Source organism: Caretta caretta, chromosome 10 (assembly GCF_965140235.1).
Source record: "Caretta caretta isolate rCarCar2 chromosome 10, rCarCar1.hap1, whole genome shotgun sequence".
NCBI classification, from domain to species: domain Eukaryota; kingdom Metazoa; phylum Chordata; order Testudines; family Cheloniidae; genus Caretta; species Caretta caretta.
In genome coordinates, this window is record NC_134215.1 from 19816398 (window position 1) to 19841234 (window position 24837).

General features: G+C 43.6%; 1 protein-coding gene across 2 annotated transcripts in view; it reads left to right on the forward strand.

Annotated features, from left to right (window-relative positions):
• ABCC6 (ATP binding cassette subfamily C member 6) overlaps nt 1-24837 on the forward strand; it is a 47864-nt gene that overhangs the window by 18061 nt on the left and 4966 nt on the right. For both annotated transcript variants that reach the window (XM_048865659.2, XM_048865660.2), the window contains 19 exons: nt 1037-1214; nt 2162-2323; nt 5074-5166; nt 5699-5902; nt 6497-6643; nt 7327-7414; nt 8051-8120; nt 9436-9562; nt 10114-10290; nt 10692-10859; nt 12154-12337; nt 12741-12804; nt 13878-13989; nt 15163-15370; nt 16704-17014; nt 18454-18653; nt 22100-22226; nt 23231-23332; nt 24257-24403. In XM_048865659.2, the coding sequence (XP_048721616.2) occupies nt 1037-1214; nt 2162-2323; nt 5074-5166; nt 5699-5902; nt 6497-6643; nt 7327-7414; nt 8051-8120; nt 9436-9562; nt 10114-10290; nt 10692-10859; nt 12154-12337; nt 12741-12804; nt 13878-13989; nt 15163-15370; nt 16704-17014; nt 18454-18653; nt 22100-22226; nt 23231-23332; nt 24257-24403 (2869 nt within the window). The remainder of the gene's footprint in view (nt 1-1036; nt 1215-2161; nt 2324-5073; nt 5167-5698; nt 5903-6496; nt 6644-7326; nt 7415-8050; nt 8121-9435; nt 9563-10113; nt 10291-10691; nt 10860-12153; nt 12338-12740; nt 12805-13877; nt 13990-15162; nt 15371-16703; nt 17015-18453; nt 18654-22099; nt 22227-23230; nt 23333-24256; nt 24404-24837) is intronic.

The following is a 24837-nucleotide window of genomic DNA, read 5'->3' on the forward strand; positions in this document are numbered from 1 at the left end:
CAGAGGACATACAATTCTCCCCCAAAGAGTTCAGTCACAAATTTAACTAACACTTTTTTTTTTTTTAACAAGCGTCATCAGCATGGGAGCATGTCCTCTAGAATGGTGGCTGAAGCATGAAGGGACATATGAATGTTCAGCAAACCTGGCACGTAAATACCTTGCAATGCTGGCTATAAAAGTGCCATGCGAACACCTGTTCTCACTTTCAGGTGACGTAAATAAGAAGCAGGCAGCAGTATCTCCCATAAATGTAAACAAACTTGTTTGTTTTAGTGGTTGACTGAACAAGAAGTAGGACTGGGTGGACTTGTACGAGCTAAAGTTTTACACTGTTTTGTTTTTGAGCGCAGTTATGTAAAAAAAAAAAAAATCTACATTTGTAAGTTGCACTTTCATGATAAAGAGATTGCACTCCAGTACTTGTATAAGGGGAATTAAAAATACGGTTTCTTTTGTTTATCATTTTTACAGTGCAAATATTTGTAATAAAAAATAATATAAAGTGAGCACTATACAATTGTATTCTGTGTTGTAATTGAAGTAAATATATTTGAAAATGTAGAAAAACATCCAAAAATATTTAATACATTTCAACTGGGATTCTGTTGTTTAACAGTGCGATTAAAACTGTGATTAATTGCAATTAATTATTTTAATTGTAATTACTTTTTTTGAGTTAATAGTGTGAATTAACTGTGATTAATCAACAGCCCTAAATGTAGTAGATTGTTAAGCTAGGACATCTGTTCTCCAGCATGAGAAGGAGCGGTTGAATGTTCTGAGCTGCAGTAAAATAAAACAAAAATTAGGTTGCGTGCTGCCATTGTACATACTTAGGATGCTGAGCTGTTTGTCCAGCCTTCTATTGATTTACTGACAAATATCAGCCAGTGAGAATTACAAAGCCGTAGCCTTGCTAAAGACAAGACAAAATATCCCGACTGTTTAGGCCTTTCTAAAAATACTGCCTGCTGTAAGGGCCATGTATTTTGTCATCTCAGTTTGCATCCACCTGCTCAAAGTTCTCTTGCAGCCTTTTCCTGGAGTTCATCACAGACCGAGAAGCCCCAGACTGGAAAGGTTATTTCTATGCAACGTTACTGTTCCTATTAGCTTGCCTCCAGACTCTGTTTGAACAACGTTACATGTACATGTGTCTTGTATTGGGAATGAGGCTGAAGACTGCAGTCACAGGCCTAGTGTATAGGAAGGTAAGCCAGCTTTTCCCTTTGGGAGTTGATTTTCTTATCAACCACTAATGTGTTATAAGAGATGACAGGTTTCAGAGTAACAGCCGTGTTAGTCTGTATTCGCAAAAAGAAAAGGAGTACTTGTGGCACCTTAGAGACTAACCAATTTATTTGAGCATGAGCTTTCGTGAGCTACAGCTCACTTCATCGGATGCATACCGTGGAAACTGCAGCAGACTTTATATATACACAGAGAATATGAAACAATACCTCCTCCCACCCCACTGTCCTGCTGGTAATAGCTATTACCAGCAGGTAATAAGCTATTACCAGCAGGACAGTGGGGTGGGAGGAGGTATTGTTTCATATTCTCTGTGTATATATAAAGTCTGCTGCAGTTTCCACGGTATGCATCCGATGAAGTGAGCTGTAGCTCACGAAAGCTCATGCTCAAATAAATTGGTTAGTCTCTAAGGTGCCACAAGTACTCCTTTTCTTTTTATAAGAGATGGTATTTAATAACTGCTACCCCAAATATGAATAATAGTTAAGAGCTATTTTTAGCAAATAATTCCTTGGTTACACTGCATGTGAAGGGCAGCTGCATAAATCTCCATGAGATCTGGGGAAAGCATTGTCCTATTTGCTATTGTGAGGTTCATGGAGTAGCTCTTGCATCTAAAAAATGGACTGAAGAGCAGGAGGTGAAAGCTGTACTTTACCAAGCAAGCTAGACATTTCATTTCTTGTTGGGCAGTGAATAGACTCATCTGCAGGGTGAAGTCACATGATCCTGAATGATGTTTTCGTTCTTGATATTACGGTGACTAGGACTTGGCCTCTTTATGAGGCTGATCCTTCTTCCCTTTGACCTCAGCATGAATGTTGGTTATTTATTTTCTGAACAGAAGCTGATTTTGACTGTTTGGGCTCTTGCTTCTCCCGTCCCCACCCCATCCCACCCCCAGGTCTTGGTCATGTCAAATGCAGCAAGGAGAGCAGCAACTGTAGGAGAAATTGTCAATCTGGTATGTGTCGATGTGCAGAGGTTAATGGATCTCATTATATATTTTAATGGGACCTGGCTTGCTCCCATTCGGATCATCATCTGCTTTGTCTTCCTGTGGCAGGTAAGAGATGGTCACATCTATCCATTCCTGTTCATTAGATCAAGGGCAAAGAGAAGTTGTCAAGAGTCAGGTGTGAAGTTTGCTGCCCAGAACAATCTGAAATTTCCATCTGTCTCCTTTCCGATCCATCTTTGAGCTCTGTGGTATAAAGCGCACACACACAAACACACACACTCATTAGAAGGATAAATGAGTTTCCCCACACATTTAAATGTGTCTTTTCATTGTTGTTTGTTATTCTTCACTAGATGCCTTGCTTTGATTCATCCTTCCATCCACACAACACACAGTTCCTGGCTTAATTTTTGTGATTCCAGTGTTCAGTCTGATCTCCTAGATAAAGACAGTGAGTGTGACTGTTCTTACAACCAGCTCATGGAAAAAGGGGGTCTTTTAGCATCGGCTCTCCTTCTGGTGGTGCCATTTAGAAGAAAAATATGTTGTCCTTTCACAATCAATACTGTGACGGGTTGGATCACAGAAACCCCCTGGGAGCTGCCACCTGATGTGCCAAGACTAATTCTGCTCCTGATTTCCTGCCCTGTCAGCTTAGGACTTCAGTGCCCTGACTGGTTTGAGCCAGACCCACTAGCCTGCTGCAAACCCAGACCCAGGTCTGAACCACGTCCCCTAACAGTTATAGGCTTAACTGAAAGCAGCTTACAGAAGTGTTCCTGTCCTTGACACTCAGATGCCCAACTCCCAATGGGGCCCAAACCCTGAATAAATCCACTTTACCCTGTATAAAGCTTATACAGGGTAAACTCAAATTGTTCTCCCTCTATAACACTGATAGAGAGATATGCACAGCTGTTGTTCCCTTCCCCCCCCCCCCCCCAAGTATTAATACATACTCTGGCTTAATTAATAAAGTAAAAAGTAATTTTATTAAATACAGAAAGTAGGATTTAAGTGGTTCCAAGTAGTAACAGACAGAACAAAGTGAATTACCAAGCAAAATAAACTAAAACCCGCAAGTCTATGTCTAATAAAATTGAATACAGACAAAACCTCACCAGTTCCAGTAAGCTTCCTTTTACAGACTGATCTCCTTCTAGTCCGGGTCCAGCAATCACTCACACCCCCTGTAGTTATTGTCCTTTGTTCCAGTTTCTTTCTTTAGCCAGCTGAAGACCAAATGGAGGGGTCTCCCATGGGCTTAAATAGACCTTCTCTTGTGGGTGGAGACCTCCTCCTCTCTCCTATGCAAAGTCCAGCTCCAAGATGGAGTTCTGGAGTCACCTGGGCAAGTCACATGTCCATGCATGACTCACCGTTTTTACAGGCAGAAGCCACATGGTATCTTGAATGTCTCCAGGAAGACTTCTTATGCGGATTGGAGCATTCCAAGATGCATTGTTCCTTAAGTGCTTCTTGATCGGGCACTTAACTTTGCGAATTCCTTTCTCCAGGACCTGACTAAATGCTCTACTAAGGTTATTAGGAAATCAAGCCAGTACATGGCCAATATTCATAACTTTGAATACAAAAATAATATATGCATACAAATAGGATTAATAGATTCAGTAGATCATAACCTTTACATAGATATGTTACATGGTATATGTAGCATAGAACATATTCCAGTTATGTCATATATATTCATAAGCATATTTCCATAAAGCCTTATGGGGAGCACCGTCACAAATACTATAACTGTTTTCAGCTCTCTGACTTTCAGGGTTCTGGTGTTCAGTTATCTGGCACAGCCTTAAAACATAGCAATGAGTATGACCTGCAACGTGAACTTTCCTACACTTTATCCTAAAGGCTGATTCTCATGAAGTCAGTGAGACAGTGAGGCAATTTGATGAGGGAGATCATTGTGATACTGTTCTGGGACCGAGGGGTTCAGAGGGCAGGAGGGGGATCAGGGCTGGGGCAGGGGTGCGGGAACAGGTTCAGGTTCTGGCTGGGGATGTGGGCTCTGGGGTGGGGCTGGGGATGAGAGGTTTGGGGTGCAGAAGGGTGCTCTGGGCTGGGATCGAGGGGTTTAGAGAGCGGGAGGGGGATCAGGGCTGGGGCAGAGGGTTGGGGCATGGGGAGAGGCTCAGGGGTGTGGCTCCCGACCCAGCTCCCCATGAAGTAGGGCCGAGCCGCGTGTTGTGGGCTCGGCCCCCGACCCAGCACCAGTCAGAGCGGGGCTGCAACTGCTTGGTATGGCTCAGGGGCCAGCTTAAAAAGGCATGCGGGCTGGATCCAGCCCGTCCAGAGTTTGCCCACCCCTGTGCTAGAGGAATTAGCAATGAAGTGTTGTTCTCAAGCATGTTCCTGGATCTCTCACAGACATGACTTTGTTCCTTCAGGGAAATAAATATAATTCAGCAAAATAAAAAACATTACCACCTATGAGACAGTCTATGAAAATAAAATCACTGGGCCAAATCTCCACCCATATCATTGGCTTCAATGGGCTTACCGCGGGGTATGTGAGAGGAGGATTTGCCTCTGTGAATTCAGTACTCAGGTGTTTTGCATCAGAACAGTTGAGTAAGGACCATGATCACTCCAGAATTCTCCTGGAAGGTGGAGGCAGCAGAAGGATGAATTGGTCACAGTGTCTTAATCAAAATACTCCTGAAGGCAGAGGAGGAGGAAAGTTCTAGGATTACCCAAAGGGGTGTTAGACACAAGCCTCAAGTGGGAAAACAGGCAAAGAACAAGGTGACCAGGAAAACTAGCATCTCTACAAATATTTCACCAACGTTTCTTGAGTTTCTATAGCAGTCTCACCTCTTTTCTCCTGGCAGCTCCTGGGACCATCTGCCTTGACTGCAATTGCTGTATTTTTAATTCTTTTGCCTCTGAATTTTGTGATCACCAAGAAGAGAAGTCACTTTCAGGTACTTTTTTGCCTCCTAAAAATGCAAAATGTTGTTGGCATGTGAATTTCTGGGATTCAAGGTCTAGTATCACAGATTAAATCCCATCATTCTCACCCAAGTAAGGGCCCCATGGAGCCCAAGGATAAGGAACAAAACAGAGGTGATTACATGTAGGTATACTGTAACAGAATGCATTGCTCTGAGATGTGACTAAGTGATCGCTCAGTGTTTGTTATCCATGCTGATCGTTCTGTTTGAAAGGATCCCAGACATTCAAAGCCTCTGAAGATTGCTTATAGAGCTCTCGAATAGGATTGTATTTTGCAGGTTCATAGACCAAAATTTTAATGTTTTTCTGCTACTACTAAACAATTAACTTGCCTGAAGCTCCAAAAGTAAATATCCAACTACAAGCAAAGGGCCCACATGTTACTTAATTGCCCAGAGATCCATTCCGAATTTACAGCCAGGTTCAAAGTGGTGTTCACAAAGATGGAACAGAGACATTTTCAGCATTCTTAATGACAGCCTCAATGGGCCTTTATTTTAGGAGGACCAGATGAACCATAAAGATAACCGAGCGAGACTCACCAATGCCATCCTCAGTGACATTAAGATCATCAAACTCTATGGCTGGGAGAAAGCCTTTATGGAGAAAGTACTCTGTATCCGAAAGCAAGAGCTTCAAGCTTTAAAAAGTTCTCAGATCCTCTTCTCGCTGTCTCTGTCTTCCTTCCACTCATCTACATTCCTGGTGAGCAGTTCACTCTCCTTCACAGCACACAGCCTGTTATTCCCTCAGCACCATAGCTGTGCATGGCGCTTGATAGACAAATCCAATAGACAGATGCCTGTCCAGAGAAATGTATAGTCTATTCGCCTGATTCTGCAATGGGTTCCCTGCAGGCCAATCCCTACACCCATACAGGGCCCACGAGGCCCTGGGGCTATGTCAAAGTCCAGAGGTCCACCCACATGGAGCTCACTGCAGGATCAGGGCCTCAGTATTTTTTTATAATGCACTGTTGCATTTGCTGCTGTCCCAGCCCAGCAACATACACTATCTGTGATAGCCTTCTCTCTGGAGGGGAATGTTCATGTCACTATCTTACTGTATTTGCAGTGCTGCAACAATCTCAAAAGCACAATAAATGGCACATAATCAGATTGCCTTCACTGTCACGAGATTATAAAAACTTTGCTTCTAGAACTCACAGAACAACGTGAATGGGTGTGGCTGATGCCACTGGGGTTTTACAAAAATGAGTCCTGGGAGAACGATGCACCATCTGAGCACTGTTTTGCCTGTCTGTGAATACTAGTTTGCTGTCCCTTTGCTCCCTTGCAGATTGCATTTGTCATGTTTGCGGTCTACACCCTGGTGGACGAGCAGCATGTCCTAGATGCTCAGAAAGCCTTTGTTTCTTTGACAGTGATCAACATTCTCAATACTGCTCACTCTTTCCTGCCGTATTCCATAAATGCTGCTATACAGGTTAGTTGCAGGCTACGTTCTCATTTGCTTGGTTGTTACTTTCTTTTGCACATCACTGTTCCGAGGTGGGATTTCTTAAGGAGCAGGACACTCCTACCTTAGGTCATGTGGGGAAGGGCATGGGAATTGGGGAGTGGAGCATGAGGGCATGCAGCCATCCAAATGCATGGAGCCTTCTGGGTAGTGCTGTGTAGTCAATGTTTCATAGTGTATTGAGGGGGTTAGCAAGAGCAGTTTTTTCATGGTGTTTGGGCTGTCGTAACGTAATGTAATGTAACTGATTTGGATTTATATTCATTCACATGGAACAACAAGGATTATTAAGATCAGGGGCAGTCTTAGGGATAGGTCCTCTGGCCTTCCCCCAGCCCTGCTCCAGTCTTGGTTTAGCTCCTAGCAGCCAGGCCCATCCCTCTCCACATCGAGAGAGAGACTCTGTTTGCTCCTGGCCCACTGCCCTCTTATAAGGGCCAGCTGGGCCCTGATTGGGGTGTGGCGGCATCTGCGGCTGGTTCCCCAATCAGCCAAGGCTTGCTGCTTTTCCTAGCAGCAGCCCTCTTGCAGCCTCAGCCCTCTCCCAGGGCTGATTTCAAGCCCTTCATGGCAGTAGTGGGTGGCCACCCCACTCCATGACTATTTACTATTTTACATCCATTGGCTGATTTGTGTGTTTTTAATTTCAGGCCAAGGTTTCCTTAAGCCGTTTAGGTGCCTTTCTTAGTCTTGAAGAGCTGGATCCAAACAACATGAGCACAGTTACCTCGGACCACTGTAAGCATTGACCTAGGGTGATTGCCCTCCGTGAGGAACGCATAGTACTCAGCTTCCACTAGCATTAATTACACACAGCACAGGGAGCGTGCGCCGTGTAAAATGTGGCTGCATTGCCATTAGAGCTACTCGTTTCATTCGGTTCTCTCTCCTGTATATTGATCATTTGACAGACACAATTTTTATCCTCCATGTGTATTTCCCAAGAGAAGATTTGATAGCGTTAACATTAAAATAGTCTTAATTATAATAATTAACTTCCTAGAATGCGGCCCTTAAGGGTCAGTGAATAACTCAAGGAATTGGTGAGAGGCCTGCATGCCACATCCTCGGCTAGTGTGAATCAGGATAGTTAGCCAGCTGAGGACCAGACCAACAGAATCTCGTCTTTAAGTCACTAGGACAAATCTAGCCCCTGGCTGATATGCACTTTATCTATTGGTTTGGTGATCCCACTCTAGTTGCTAGTGTATATCCAGTTTACTGTGTGCACTCAGTTTGGTGATAATGGAACTGCATTTATCTTTTTAAGCTATTGAGAATATTGATTTTTTTCATCTGCAAATAGAAACAGGTACATTTATGTACCCATCTCTAAATACGCATATATGCCTTTCATGTCTCTTTATCTGTTAGTACAGGATGGTATCACGGTAAGGAATGGAACATTCAGTTGGTGCAGAGGAAGCTCTCCTTGCATTAAAAGGTACAGGCTTTTATTTCAAATAAATATTTCCAGCGATGCAGTGATCATCATCCGTGCTGATCAACAGCCCTGCAGAGTGAATCCAGCAAGGCCAGTACAGGATAGTTCGAGGGATTTCTGATCTAAATTTCCTACATTTTGTTTTTCTAAACATAGTTCAGATTAAATTGCAAAATCAAGTCGTGCAGGACATTTATTATACCTGTGTCCAGTCCAAATGTGGACACACTAGTAGGATGTCCCAACTCTATAGCTGGATTCTCAACTAGGCACATGGGTGTGTCAGACTGGCAATTATCTGCCCAAACACCCACTTGTCCAAAGATGAGCTTCAGGTGTCTTAAGACAGCATGCTAAACAATCTGTTCCACCTGGCATTTAGCTGCGACACTCTGAGTACCTTTCCCAGACCCAACGAAGAACTTTATGTGGCTCAGAAGTTTCTCTCTCTCACCAACAGAAGTTGGTCCAATAAAATATTTCCTCACCACCTTGTCTCTTTAATAAGACAGCTTCCTTTGAAAACTAGAACAGTCATGTGTCTTTCCTTTACAGTGAAATCCATTTTATGCCATTCCATATCAGCTTACACTGACCTCACACTGCACAGCAGTTCCAGAAATGGATAATATTATAAAATGTAATAACAGAGTTAAGCGTATGCAGTGGAAGAGGGGGATGTAAGAAGCTGATAGTAGCTGAGATGGGCTCAAGTAACAAATTTGGATCTGAATCCTGATTTTGAGCATGCCAAAGTGCAAGGATATAAAGATCCAGTACTTTGGCCGAGCTGAAAAACCTGGGGCACAGCTGGGGAACCATTGAAAGACTTACCAGAGACAGACAGGAGTGGAGGAGCTTCCTCACTGCCCTAAACGCCAGAGGCACAATGGGAACATGACGACGACAACGTTGGCTTAGACCAATCACAAATAGGTGGGCCTGTTTTAACATTAAGATCTAGATCTCAAATAGCCTCAGACAGGGTTAGAGCTGAGGTTTTGTTTAGAAGAGCCCATCTCTAGATGATAAAAAGCAGCAGTGAGCAGAATGGGACAGCGGCGTCCTGGCCAGAGACAGCTTTGACAGGGTGAGTTTTGAGCTGTCAGTAGAAAGGGATGGAAAGTTAGTGTAGAAGAAGGAGGTAGTTCAATTGTCCTGTATAACAGGGGCCTGACAACTGACAGAAGGAAAGGGAAGCAAATTTTTTTTTCTCTCTTTAAGAGACAATAGCAAAAATGTGGCTAGTTTCCCTTGCAAACGCTGCATCTGAAAAGGTACTAACCTGGGGACATGCGGGGCGGTCTCTTTGCAGGATAAATCTAACCATTCCCCAAGGCTGCCTACTTGCTGTGGTTGGCCAGGTGGGAGCTGGAAAGTCTTCCCTGCTGTATGCGTTACTTGGTGAGCTGCAGAAGTTGGATGGCTACGTGGCTATTAAGGTAAAGCTCTCCCTGAGTGTTTGCTTCCAGTTAGCACATATGAACAGTTACCATGCTGACAAGGTTGCACATGGAGTTACAGATATTTGGTGAAAATCCATCTTCTGCCAAACTTTGAGTGAGGAGGGGCAGCTGAGCAAGGAGCCCTGGGCTGGCTGCAAGTTTGCCTGTCAATTTCCTCCAGTGACTTAGACAATGACCTGGGACTAGGGGGGCTGGGTTCTATTCTCTGCTCTGGCACTGACCTTCTGTGCCAGCTTGGGTGAGTCATTTCACCTTTCTGTGTCTCAGTTTTCCCATCTGTAAAATGGGGCTAATGACACTTCCCTTACTTTGCAAAGTGCTTTGAGATCTATGGGGAAATAGCACGCTGTAAGAGCCACTTATTGTTAGTCCTTGGGCTCTCATATTTTTACATTACACAATGGCAATAAGGTAAATCTAGGGAGGTGATCGTAAAACACCATATTTCTGCTCTATCGAACATATATATTTTTTTGCTTATGAAAGAGAGAAATGCATTAGTGATTTCACCCATTTCCATTTTATAGGGCACAGTAGCTTACGTCCCCCAGCAAGATTGGATACAAAATGCTTCCGTGGAAGAGAATATCATCTTTGGAGAAGAGATGCACGAAAGCTGGTATAACAGCGTGATTGATGCTTGTGCACTGCAGCCAGACCTGGAGAGGTTCCCTGCAGGAAGTAAAAGTGAAATAGGAGAGAAGGTATTTGACCAGTTACTATCTCCCGCCAAGCTTTCCACGTGTGCCTAGTGAGTGTGGGTGCCCAGCTTGAGGGAGAGGGCAGGTGCTCAGCACTTGCTGAAAAACCAGGCTCTAATTTAAAGGTGTCAGACTGGCCACCTGAAAATTGAGGCACCCCAAACTTGGAGAAATGGTTGAAAACATAGGCCAAAATCAATAACTCCAAGCTGTGATAGGGTCCCCTCCCGCATGGCTGCATTTATTGATCACACAGGGCTGACTGATTCTGCCTTTAGTAATGACAGCACTTCATACAGGAAATGTAGAAAGTGCCATTAAACTCGTTAAGTCTCAGTGTAAGATAGTGAAAAGGGTCAAAACACATACCGGAGCATATGAAATACATCATTATGTTTCAACAGGGGATAAACATATCTGGAGGGCAGAAACAAAGAGTGAGCCTAGCTCGGGCGGTGTACAAGAAGGCAGGGGTTTACCTGCTGGATGACCCCCTTTCAGCTGTGGATGCCGAGGTTGGACAGCATATTTTTGAACACGTCATTGGACCCAATGGCTTACTGAAGGACAGGGTATGTAAACAAATTAATATCCCCCACCATCAATAATAAATGAAAAAAATGGTTTTGGTCATCCAGACTCTTTCAATGCCTGCATTTGGTAGGAATAATCACTAGATCATATCTGTTTGCTCTATGTCCTTGTTGAATATCTACAGCGATGGAACCTTGACCACTCCCACAGCCCCATTGCTTGTGCGTTAAAGACTTTGTCGTAATATCTATTTTAAGTGTTTCTCTTCTCTTTCTGCTTTCTGAAGGATGCTCTTTGCAGTCCTTATTCTTGTCAGAAACAATCTGAATATCACCTCTCAGTGCAGTAGAGTGGAGAACTGGTCGGTTGTAGGGTAGTTTTGCAATCTATGCTGTGGCATGGACTTTGTTTCATTAGTATAAAGAAAAGGAGTACTTGGGGCACCTTAGAGACTAACCAATTTATTTAAGCATAAGCTTTCGTGAGCTACAGCTCACTTCATCGGATGCTTATGCTCAAATAAATTGGTTAGTCTCTAAGGTGGCATAAGTACTCCTTTTCTTTTTGCGAATACAGACTAACACGGCTGCGACTCTGAAACCTTTCATTAGTATGTAAGTTCTAAGTGCCTGCGCTTTGCTGGTTTGCACTCTTTTTTAATTGGACAAATATGGAGAAGAGCATTCTGACAAAACCAAGATTAAAGTCCAACATTAATGTGTAAGTAGAATGGATTCTGGAAGTGCTGATTATTAGTCCAGTTAGTGTAAGAGTTCAGTAAAAAGCTATATTAAAACAAGCAATCAGTGCTTACAAATGTCAAATTTGTATTCACAATTAGATCTATCAGCCTGTCAGTGTAATTATGAGATTGAAATTCAGAAAGACACACATAGAACTGACTTTATACTTAGTCAGCACTCGCAAAGAGTTTGATTATATATTAGAAAGAGAGACATGGTCGAGTCTTATTTTGAAAAAAATCTTTACTGACTTTACTGACATACAGTTGTGTGGAAATATCCTTGGAATTTCAAATCAAAGGGAAACTTCATAGCAGGTGTAACTTCACTGAAGTTAATGGAGTTGCAGAAGGGATGAATTGGGCTCTAAGACATTCAAGTCAGTGATAATAAATCTGACACAGAATCGGAGGAATGTCATCCAAGTTGAGAGGTTCAGCCTTGGTGGTAACATCAATGGTGAAACTGACTAGATCAATCGCACTGCCAGAGGCGCTCACCTGTGCAGTCCCTTCCGTAGACAAGAGAGGCTGCGCAGGGCAGCAGAAGGCTGGAGCAATTATAACTGATATTTATTTATTTAAAGTAGACTCGTGTTCTGGTGACTCATGCAATCAACATTTTGCCCCAAGTGGACAATATTGTTCTGATGGTGGATGGAGAGATTTCCGAAACTGGCTCCTACCAAGAACTTTTACAGAGAAACGGGGCTTTTGCAGACTTTCTCCATTCATATAACAATGCAGAAGAGAAAGAGGGCTGTGATTTACAAGGTACACCAACTGAATAACTCTCATGTGTTTTCTGATTAATGAAAGTTGTCTCAGTGGGGATCCACTACTGTTCACACAGGGGAAGAGCAACTGAAAGAGCAGATCAGGAAGAGCCAATCAAACATTAGCTTTTTCCTATTCATGAAATCTCAGGCATTTTCCTATGAGATCCCATACTGTGATGCATCCCACTAAATGGGGCTAATTATGCACAATGCATGAATGCTACCATCTTATTAGGCAAGGATAATGCTATTAACACACACTTACTTAATGCCTGCGCCATCACTACAGCTTTGCACTTACGTTTATCGGGAGTTCTTTCCAATGACCCCCTCGTTCTCTCAGAGGCTAAACAGAACAAAGGAGGATGAAAGGTATTACAAGAATATTTATTCCACAGCCGCAGGAAGCACCAAGGACATCATCGCTGCCAGAAATGCTGTGTCCCCAGGAAAACTCTGCAGGTGAGTGTAGACGTGCCTCAGACACCAAAGCAAGCGCCTGCTCCAAAGCCCCTTCAAGTCAATGGAAAGATTCCTTCTGAGTTCAGTGGAGTTTGGACCAGGCTGTAAATGAATAGGATGTGCACATGGATGGAATGCATGGCTGTGAACATGCACCACCACCTGAGCACTTTTAATAATATTTTCTCTATATACTTCCCAAGGGGAGCTGTAAGTTTCCTCCCCAGAGTTCAGAGGATGGGCACTTCCATACCATGAGGTTGATAGAGTCACTCCTCTAGTATTAAAACCACAGATCAACTAGCAGCTGTTAAAGGGAGGTAAGAGATGGCAAGGTAAACAAGGAGTACACATTTTTGACTGAAGCCATAGTGGGTTGTCAGTCACAGTAACTGACAGACAGCTCCAGTAGGAGGCAGGTTCAGACCCCATTAACAAGTGAACTGTTATTAGTAAAGATAGAGCGAGGGATCATTTTCTAGGATAAGTTGAAGATAGACTTACAGACTAACACGGCTACCCCCCCCCCGATACTTGTTATTAGTAAAGTTTGCTGAAATATTTGATTCGCCAAGGTCATTAGCCCTCACTTATGTGGTGCATCACACAGTTAACTAAATCTTCATTGCTTTTGGATGGTGCTGGATTGACAGCATTAAAGGCTGAAGTCTCGTGGATTATCCTCAGAACAGTAAAAGCACTGGCAGCAGCACTGCAAGCTTCTCTGTATGCAATGTGCCACCTCCCTACGTGAGAGAGTATTCAGTCTCTGTACCCATTTAATCCTTGGCCTCTCTGCTGAGACTCCACAGTAGCTGCGAGTTTGGGGAATGTGAACATCTGTCCACTGGGAAACAGACCGAGACCAAACATTTAATCCAATCCACAGTTGGATGCTAAGAAGTTTTGTTCATCACCAATCTGTTCCGGATTCACACTGCTGGAGGTGTGCCCTGAATGCAAGGAATGCTCTGAGTAATTCCGTGAAACCACAGCCCTCTAAGTAAGGCTTAAAAACTTCATGGTCTGGGATAAAAAATAATGGTGTTTGTTTTGCTTTTATAAATTGACAGATCTTCTATTATGAGAGATGGAGCCCAAGCCATAAATCAAGACTGCACAGCTGCTGCAGCCCCAAAAGATGTAGGAAGATTAACAGAAGGGGAGAAAGTTCAAACCGGCAGGGTAACTGCAGCAATTCCTTGTTAGAGTAATGAAATGTACAATAAACCTGTCACTGCAACAGGAACTTATACTAGGATCCTTATCTGGTATAAGTCAGCATAACACCATGTAAGTCAGAGTGACACCAATTTGCACCAGTTGAAGGTCTGGTCCTATTCAATTCTATTTTGTGTAGCATCTTTCATACAAACCGTATCCCCAAAAATGCTTTAGAGAGCTAAAGTGTATCTAGAAAATTAGAATAAAACAGCAAGAGAGGGAGAGAAAATTGTAGAGATGAGGAGGAAAGTCTTTCCATTATGATGGGTGGAGAGATACAAGGCTGTTTCAAGTGGCTTGTGCTGCAGAGGGAAAGTCTTTTGAGTCAACCGGGGGGAAGTGGTGAGGCAAGTGACAGGAGACTCATAAGGTCGGATAAGGTTCATGGAGGGCAGTTGAACCATGTCCTGAAATGTATGGTTAGAAGTGATGATGTTGCTCTTCCATGGCTGCGGGTGAAGGTAGAGATGGGTCTTGTAGAGGTCAAAACCCAGGTGAGAGGATGCAGGCATGGATGAAGATTTCAGCAGAAATGGAGTCCAGAGCACGGTATATGCGGGCCATGGAGGGGCGATGAGGAGGAGACTTAGAAGATTTGGGAGGGGAAAGAATAGTCAGGGTCAAAGGTTTAAACCCAGTTACAGAGAACAGAGGCAAATGGGAGGTCTAAGTACCAAAGGGGGATGGAGTTGTGTTTAAGGAGAGTCGTGTCCGAGGGAAGCACATTCAAAAGATGTTTTCACCTTAAGGGCCAGATGGCAATCCCTGCACTCCTGCTGGTGATCAGTTACTCACATGAGTAGTTAATGGGTCTTGTCAATCACTCACCAATGGGAATAAAGTGGATCATAATATGGCTCAAAGAGATAGTAACATTCGTTACTGCAAATAATGATACTTTCAGCCCACTAAGCATTTGTGCATTGTTTGCATACCTTGGTTAAAGCCTTGAGCTTGGTCAATATGGCTTCAAATTATTCATCCTGCATAGATAGGACAAAGATTAATGAGGCTGTCATGGTATGCGATGCGTAACAGAGAACATACACCATACAGCATTCCTTCGCTTAGGAACAGACCGCTTAATAAGCCTGACTCTTTCTTCCCTCCTCCTTTTTGATTGCTTCACTCCAGGTCAATATTTCCATTTATCTGGACTACCTGAGGACCACAGGGCCTCTGATCTGTTTGTACATTGTGCTCTTGTTCATGTGTCAGCAAGCTGCCTCATTTTGTCATGGTTACTGGCTCAGCATGTGGGCAGATGACCCTGTTCATAACAGAACGCAGCAGCACACAGAGCTGCGAGTTGGAGTCTTCGGTGTTCTTGGAGTCCTTCAAGGTTTGCTTGACCTGGTCACCTAATTCTTCTGCATATCATTTGCCTCCCTCTTTCCCATTCCCAGGAAATTTTCCCATCATACAAACTTTGGCATGTCCTAGAGGTGCTAGTCTGCTGGGCTTTTGGCAACAAATGAAAAGGCTTGGCACAGAACCTAAAAAAACAGGTTCTGACACACATTTGCACAATGTGAGCTGATTTTTTTGATGGTTTTTTTTTTTTTGTTACGGTATCTGAACAATATTCCCAGTGTCACTGCATAAAGCTCTGGCTTGCTTGTGTGCGCACTGAGTTCTTCTCTCTAGTGTGCATTGCAACTGAGCAAGATGGGTGGTTCCCCCATCTTTAGCCAGCCTGCCTCTCTTTATCAGAACTGTATGATCTGGTACCCATGAAAAATTCACATGTTGGGGGAGACTATGATGTCAGTTTCACTTTTCCATCTCTCCCAATTTCATTCACTACTCCCCCTTTATCTCCCCTCCCCTCCTCTTACTCCCTTCCCATCCTCTCTTCACTCAAATCATAACTTAGCCAAATTAAAATCTCATTTCTCAATGAGGGCCAGATTTAATCTTTTTACAGCCCTAGGCCTTTTGGATCTAAAAAGTTGTTAGAAAAAGGCTGCAAAAATTTGTATTATTTGAAATGTGTACATTGTTTAACTCTTCTCCTAATCAAATATAGCTAAAATGTTTTGCTGAAACTTTCAACAACAACAAATCAGTTTAGGGCAGAAACAAAATCTGAAAAATGTAAGCCCAAGTGATGAGAGTTTTGAACTAGTTAAAACAGGGGATTAGAATAGAAGCTGTTAGGCAACCTTAACTATAGCACTGTTCCTGCTGTAATAGTGAATCTGTAACTGGATACATGGGAGTCTACCCAACTCAAGAGAGTTAATTTAATTCAGCATAATCCCAGTTATGTGCACCATTCACTGGAGAACATAGGGCTATCTATCTTCAGGGCTGTTTGGTAGGAGACAGAACTAGCTGTTCAATCAAATTTACACGTGCTGATGCCCATTCTATGGCTATTCTGCAGACACAAGCCCTTGGGCTCTGAAGTGACTGTTAGACTGTAAACCCCTTGGTGCAGGGATTGTGTGTTTGTTGTGTGTTTGCACACTGCCAAACACAATGAGCTCCTGGTTCATGACTGGGGCTCCGAGACACCAACTCAATATAAATAAAAAAATAGCAATAATAATAGACCAGCACCTTTCACCAGCACCAAAGTCACATTCAAGAAAAACTCCCCTTAACGTGCTTTCAGCTGAGAAATCAGAGTCCAGGTTGTGTGACTTCCCTTCCCTTCCCTTCCATTGCAGCCATTGGCAAATTCGGATCAACTGCAGCTGTCCTGCTAGGAGGAGTGATTGCATCACACAAGCTCTTTCAGCAGTTAGTGGAGAACGTTGCCAGATCCCCAATGATGTTCTTTGAGCAGACGCCCATCGGAAACTTGCTGAACCGATTCTCCAAAGAAACCGATGCCATTGATTCCATTATCCCCGATAAACTGAAGTCCCTGCTGGGATTCTTGTTCAGTTTACTGGAGATCTACATAGTTGTTCTAGTGGCCACGCCAATAGCGGTGGTGGCAATAATTCCACTGACAGTGCTGTATGCCGTGTTCCAGGTAGGATTTTGAGATACATGGCTGATCTAAACCACCTACACCCTTTCCTGCAGGAACCTGCTCCCATTGAACCAGACCAAGACTGTTCTGAGGGGCTGAAATTTTCAGTCAGTGTTTTTTCACCTCTGATTTCATGCCAGAACCAAAACCACCAGTCACTAATCTTAGGAAGAGAGTCTTCCCACAGAATCCAGGCTCTCAGTATCGGTCTCCAAAGCCTTACTAGAAGGCCTGAGATATCATGATGGAACATGGTGGAGATTCCTGATTGACATCAGTGTAAAGGAGATCAGACTAAGGCCCAAAGTGTTTTTCCTCTTCTTCAGTCTTCCTGTGCCACCTTTAACATAAAATGTGTGTCAGAGAGGCAGCTGCTTTTCAATGCACCCATTTATTCTCCCAGTCTGGTTCTCTGAAATGTTGTAACTTTGCCAGGGAGGACTGGGGGCAGAGGAGGGGGTTCGTCGGGGGAATATCAAAAATCTTGAGTACTTTTTCTGTAACAAGTAAATTAAGATCAGTCTGCTTTGCTACTTTAATGACTAAGGCAGGTAAACAACAAGGGATTCATCAAGAAATCCCACCTGAGCAGGGAAGGATGGGATTGAAGCAGTCAGTACCACCCTGCAGTTCCATTCACACCATGGTATTCTGCTATCGGTGTACCAGTTACACAGGACATAATGAAATGGGCCAGATTATTTCCTGCCCCGTCACAGCACCATGCAGCACTTCAACAGACTATTCTTTCTGGAGAGCTCTGCTTGACCTGGTACACTCAGTTTGCAGCAAGACACCCTGCTCTCGGGCATAGTCTGTTGCACTGGGTGAATAGCAACCTACAGCTTAGGAGAACCAATCTACAGTCTTGAACTAGAGGCAAAGTTCAAGAGATCAGGAGAGATTTTAAAATGGAGGAAGTATAGAAATGATGGGTGAGATCCTGACCCCCTGCTCCCGCTTAAAACAGCCAGAACCAGGGCTTTTAGGACCCAGAGATTGCCCCAATGCAGGTATGTGGAGCACAGCCCTACAGCTGCTCTCCGAGGACTCTTTCACAAATCCTGGTATAGGGGCCATGCCAGGGGGATGGGACTGCAGCATGCAGCACTGTGGAGATTCCAGGTAATGCTGCAACCCATAGGGCAACCTGGAGAGGCTGCCAGAACTTAGACAGTGCCCCCCAAGGACACAAAGGCCTCCTTATACCCCAGTTTCCCAGGCTACAAGTTCTACGCCGTGCCTCTTAAAGGCACGTTATCTCACCCAATAAACACATGCTGCCCGCACATTAGGTTTTGTAACATCAGGTTAATGTGCACTGCTGTATTTTTGCATCATTTCTAATTTTCTGAACATGATCAGTTCGTCTGATGAATTAGCCTAGTGGGGGAAACATACTGGTAATCACATATCCTTTCCATTTCCCTCTGTCTCAGAACTTCTACGTTGCCACCTCCTGCCAGCTGAGACGCCTGGAAGCTGCGAGTCGCTCGCCCATCTATTCCCACATTTCAGAGACTTTCCAAGGGAGCAGCGTGATTCGTGCTTACAAGGAGCAACCGAGGTTTATTTTACAGAATGATTCCAGAGTGGATGAGAACCAGAGAACATGCTTCCCTGGGGTCGTCGCTGACAGGTATGGAGGTGCAAATGTAGGGAACACAATCATGTTATTCTCATGAAGCTAGAGATTAGTGCAACCCTTCTGCCAGGTGGAGTCGACAGCAACAAGGGCTGGGTTCAGTATCACAGGGTTTCTCTTAACAAAAGACAATAGAACTGGCTTGAGTCCCCACTCAGTAATCTGGGAAAGCTAAACACCACTCCCCCTTGGTGCCTCTAAGTGGCGGTACTTCCCCTCTCGCCAGCTGTGGCAGGGTGATCACCCCACCATGCTTCGAAGGGCTTAAAACAGCCGTAAGAGGGCTGTAGCTGGAGGAAAGCTAAGCAGATGAGGGGAAGTAGCCAAAGGTGGAGCCATGCCCCAATCAGGCCACAGCTGGCCCTATGAGAAGGCTATTAGCCAGGAGCTGAGGGAGACTCTCTCTAGCTACATGGAGAGAGGAGGACCTGGCTGCCTGGGAAGCTAAGGTGGGTACCTAGTGCTGGGGAAGGGCAGAAGGAGCTGGGGAGCTCCAGCCTAGTAGAGTCCCAGGCTGCAGGCCAAAGGAAAGGCCCACGAAAGGGTACTAAGGCTGCAGAGGAGCAGCCCAGACCTAGACAGAGGCAGCTGGTTCGACCCCCGTTGCCGATGATGAGTGGTACTGACTGCAGTCTGCCCCAGGGAGCGGGGGCTAGATGATGACTTACAGTAGCCACTGAGACAAGGGAGGGATGGGGGTTGAGGGGGGTTTCTCGGGGAGGGGATACCCAGACTGAGGGGGCACTGCTAGGGGGCAGAACCCTAATCTAGAAGGGCACCGGGGTCTGGGAGGGGCACAGCGGCAGGCGAGACACCGACCAGCAGAGGGTGCTCCTGGCTGAAGAGAGCTAATTCCCGGGACAACCAGCAGGAGGTGCCACAGCCGTGAGTTGTCACCCTGTCACACCAGCACTGAGTCTGTGTACAACAAAATACAACTTTGATTAAAAGGGAAAAGAGGGTCCAACATTAAATTTGAGAAAACACCACAACCTCAATACAAAAGCATGTGACCATATGCAAACACTCCCCCCACAGTGTGTTGGGCAGCATCCTTTGCCTCAGTTTCTCCCCTTGTGGTGTGAAAATCTGTGACTGGAGTCCCAGGGGAGCCAACTGAGGTCACTCAGTTAGGATGAACAGCAAAGAATGGGGCAGACAATCCCCAAAGCTTGTGGATTTCCAATGCTTAGATTCACCAACCCAGCATAAAACATCTTCTATGATACCTCACTGGTTACCCAGAAGCCAACACCACAGCCTTAGGTCTCCACCCAGATACCACATCACATTTGATTTGGATTACTGAAAATCTTAAATCATATAAAAAGGTTCTACCAATCCCAAACGATCGGACACATTACCTCCCAGGTTAATGAATATTTCAGGTCTTACCCAAATACACGCTTACAGCCAATTCTTATTAACTAAACTAAAATTTATTAAGAAAAGAGTATGGTTAAAAGATCAGTATACATACAAACATGAGTACCGTTCTTGAGATCAAATTCATAGCAGAGATGGTGAGCTTTGTAGTTAAAGAGTTCTTTCAGAAATATTCCATAGGTTATAGTCCAATGTTCATATTCAGGGTGATTCCAGATTAGGACTGGAGATCTCAATTTTGGGCTTAAACTTCCCCTGCATGAAGCATCAAGCAGATCTGAGATCCAAAGGATTGGGACCCAAGGCATCTTTATACCGTTTCAGGCCTTCTTTGACAGTCAGCGTCCTTCAGCGAACAATAGGCAATCATGGGGATTTTGAAGTAGACCTGTTTCTTAAACATTGCCGGTAATTAGCCACACAGATTAACAGATGATTTGATATACATTTCAAAGAGCGATGAATACAGTGATGTTACTATGTTTACAGTTCATTTAAATGTTAATATGTCCTTTTGAGCTCTGAATCAATAGCTATAGAGACAGACAGGAACTGTCTGTTTACATGGCTAACATGCTACAAGACTTAAGTACACACATATGTTTAGTATCACCTCCAATTCTCTAATAATACAGGTTTGCATTTCAAAGTTCTAGCTTATCTAGCATGGAGTGGCCCTAATTACCTTTCACATACTTTAACACGTCTCTAATGGTTGACTTTGGGCCATTTATCTTGCAAGCTGCTTAACCCTATCTGGCCACGTGTCATACTTGATAAAAGATTTGTTGCAATTATATAACAATGGTAGCAACTGTGATTTTGCATGGTCATATTTTAATCAGATAACTTCACAAAGTCCAATGAACAAATGTCCCTTAACACACCACTCCCCTTTCCCTCCCTGGCACCCCACTCACAGTTGATGGTCCTTGGTTAGCAAAGACCCAGAGTTCAGAGGTGCATTCATGAGGGGGTGGGGTTCACCACTCTCTGCTGCTGCTGGTCGCCTCCCACTGCTACCTCTGACTCTCTGCCGCCACTCCCACTGTCCGCCATCTCGGTGCTGCTGAGCTTCTGCAATGTCACATTCTGAGGTTCCACCACTTCACCCAGCTCTCAGTGATTTCAGCAGGTAGCAGGGAACCTCACTGCCAGGGCAGTTTCTGTGTTGCCTTTACCTGTTCCCACACAAGATCAAGGGCTTAGCCTTACACTTGCTCAGCAGTGAGGACAAGCTTTAGGAATCACCACCTGGAAACAAGGCCTCTTAATTGAGTCTAAGCAGCTCTGTCATTAAACGCTGGAGAGGGGAAGGTCAAAAAGTGTCTAGGACTCTTTAGGCAGCGTCCACGCTACCAGTTAGGAACACTTGTCCTCATCCACTCATCACTGGAATTTGGCATCCTACCCCCTGCTTAGCAAGAGAGGTTCAGTTTAGGGTGATCCCCTCAATCAGGGCATGCTAAGCACAGTTCTGCTGCCCTTTACTCATACAATATGGATTACAACATTTCATTATCCCTGCATTTGAATACTAGAGTGATTTGTAACCCAAACCAGCCAAAATTGATCACTTTGGCAAAGCAGCTCCATCATGCTGGGCACTGAGGCAGAGCAGGCATGTCTATGCAAACAAGCTCTGATCTTGAAGTCTCGCCCCCCACCCCTAGTGCATCACTAGATGTCGGGGGGGAACTCCTTCAGACCCAGATCCAGCTTACATCAGAACTAACGCCAAGGGATGAGCCATTCGTGGCTGGTGCCAGGCTCAGAGCAACAATTCCAGGCTCTGAACCAAAGCTGCTCAGTGGAAAAGCTGTGGCACAGAGCATGGGCCATTTACAGACCAGCACGGCTGTCAATTCCAGAGGCTTGCTAGTGGTTATGGGAAAAAGCCACCCCATGATCATAATGACCTTATTTAACACCCTTTCCGGAGAAGGCTCCAAAACCATTTTACAAAAATAGTTGCAGATGGTATATGAAATTGAGAGGAAACAAGAACGTAAAGAGAATGGAGGTGGGCTAAATCCTCTCCTCTTTGCTTGCAGGTGGCTTGCTACAAACCTAGAGTTTCTAGGTAATGGTATCGTGTTGTTTGCAGCCCTGTTTGCTGTGATTAGCAAAACACATCTTAGTCCAGGGATTGTTGGCTTTTCCATTTCGGGTGCTCTTCAGGTAATGCAAAGCAGCAGTGCATGATTTTGCTATCTCATCAGAAGGGACTGTCAGGTTACAAATCATTTTTTAAAATCCTTACCTCTATCACAAATAACTCTGTAAGGATCCAATCCTGCAGCCCTCAGTCATTTGATTAGCACATAGATTGCTAGCATCAGGCTCTAGATAATTAAAACTGGAAGAATTTTAAAGACCCTAATTTCCTTTCCACTAGTTGTGCCGTTTATGTTGGACATTTCTCAGCTTGGACAATGAGAATAGATTAACCAGCCTCCTATTCTTAAGATTTCCTAGGCAATATCAAACTCTCAAGTACCAGCACAATTGTGCAACATTTGAGTTGCAAATACTGGAAGGGAATTTTTTATTATTTTAAACAAGATGCTTCCATTGACTTTTGAAAAAAAGCTTGGAAATATTTCTATTCCTTTCCAGATATTAAGCTAGTTTTTATAGACTTCCTTATTTTTTTAGTCTCAGTAACCCTGTCACTATTATTTATAGACTATAGGACCTTACAGAGAACGAGTCTCAAATACATGCAACATCCATCTTGTTCATTTGAATTTAAGCTTAAATGGTCACTGTAGTTTAACAGCCAAATGGTTTTCTTCAGTGTCTATTTTCCATGTTCATGTGACTAGTTGCAGATTATCTTGAACTGTTTTCATCTTACTTTTAAGAGCTGGAAGACAGACAGGCAGTAACATCTAATTCTTGGTAAATTGGCACTAAGATAGCCTCAGGGCGAGCTGACAAAGCTCCTCCAACGTGGCCTGGCAAAATTTCATGTTCCCTTTTCCAGAGAGGGCTGGTGTCATCAGGATTTATTTTATTTTATTTTGTCTTGCAAAACAAATTTGTAGACACTCTCTTAATAGCTTATCCCAGGAGGTCCCCTGTGCAAACACTGGGCCTGATCCTACAAAGTGCCAAGTACTTTGTAAGAACAGGGTCAAAGTCTGTATTTCATTTCTAGCCAGTCCTCTTTCCTTTTGTAGATAACGGGCATTTTGAACTGGATGGTGCGCTCCTGGACAGAAATAGAAAACAACATTGTTTCCGTGGAGAGAGTGAGAGAGTATTCAAAAACTCCAAAAGAGGTAACTAACCAACCATTGTTCTCACCCTTTGAACTGGAATTTGTCACAAACCAGATCAGCAATTTTTCTATTTGAAGGATCAACACCTCCCCATTTTAATTCCCAGAGACCCGGTTAGGTTACTTTAAAATAACTAGGTGTTCTTTATAACCTCTGCTTAATTTATTTCCTTAAACCAGTGAAGTTGTAGTTGGCATTTTAAAAAAAGTATAATTTGTTAACAGTTATCACATCCATAGAATACACTGTAAGGTTTTCTCCATGCTTAGAATAGGGGCTAATTGTGGCATCTCAGATCTGATGTTATAAGTGTTGACAGTTGCTGGCCTTTTAATGACTGAGAATCTCAACAATCATTAAAAATGAACAGGTACTATCTCTTCATGTTTATCATATCACCACAGATTGAACTGAGAGTGTCAGAGCAGATTTTCACAAAGGGACATTTGTGAGGATCTATTAATCTGAGTATAGTTAGAACGGTCTGTATGGTTTCCTGATAATGTAATCTGCAAAAAGAAAAGGAGTACTTGTGGCACGTTAGAGACTAGCCAATTTATTTGAAGCTTATGCTCAAATAAATTGGTTAGTCTCTAAGGTGCCACAAGTACTCCTTTTCTTTTTGCGAATACAGACTAACACAGCTGTTACTCTGAAACCTGTAATTAATCTGATGTGCATACAAATGCTGATACCCAAACTTCAGTTAATAAAGTAATCTGGATTTTTGCATAAAGAAACTAATTTTAATTTCAACAATTCCTGTATGAAGAATAAATGCTGCCTCTAAAGAAGCTTGTAAAGAGAGATCCAGAAAGAATGTTTACACACATGCTTTGAGAAGTTTTCCATTTTGATTATAGCCATATTACTTGAAGTCTTAAAACAGCTTACGAAGGTGCTGTTTGTTTCTCTTTTACACAGGCTCCCTGGACTCTGGGCAGTAATTCTGCAAGTCAGGCTTGGCCAACTGAAGCAGCAATTGAATTTAGAAACTATAGTGTGCAGTACAGGCCAAATTTAGAGTTCGCACTGAAAAACATCAATATAAAAATAAATGGGCAAGAGAAGGTAAGCAAGGCCATTTATTTCTTTGGAGCTGCAAGTGTGAATAGTGCTTTACAATAGGCAGCTGCTACAAAACTGAAAACAACCCCGTCTCAAAGAGTTTAAGGCTTGAACACACAGGATGTTTGGCCTTCATAGTCTCCTAGCGCACTGAGGAACCCCTTCTTAATATATGGCTTCGTTTTCAGTTTTGATGCTGTGTGTTAGGAATTCTGGTGAGTCAGATCCTGTTATTTTATACGAAGTTGGCAGAGCAGCTCTAAAGGAATTTGATGTTTATTTTAATCTAGTGTAACATCAAAGCTCCTTTATATTTGGCAACTATTCGTTTTTTTCTCCATCTAAGGCTTTTAATGATTTCCCTCTCCAATAAAAAACAATTGGAAAGTTCCCTATGGGTTGTTACCCAACTGTAAGAATGTTAGGTGAATATTTTG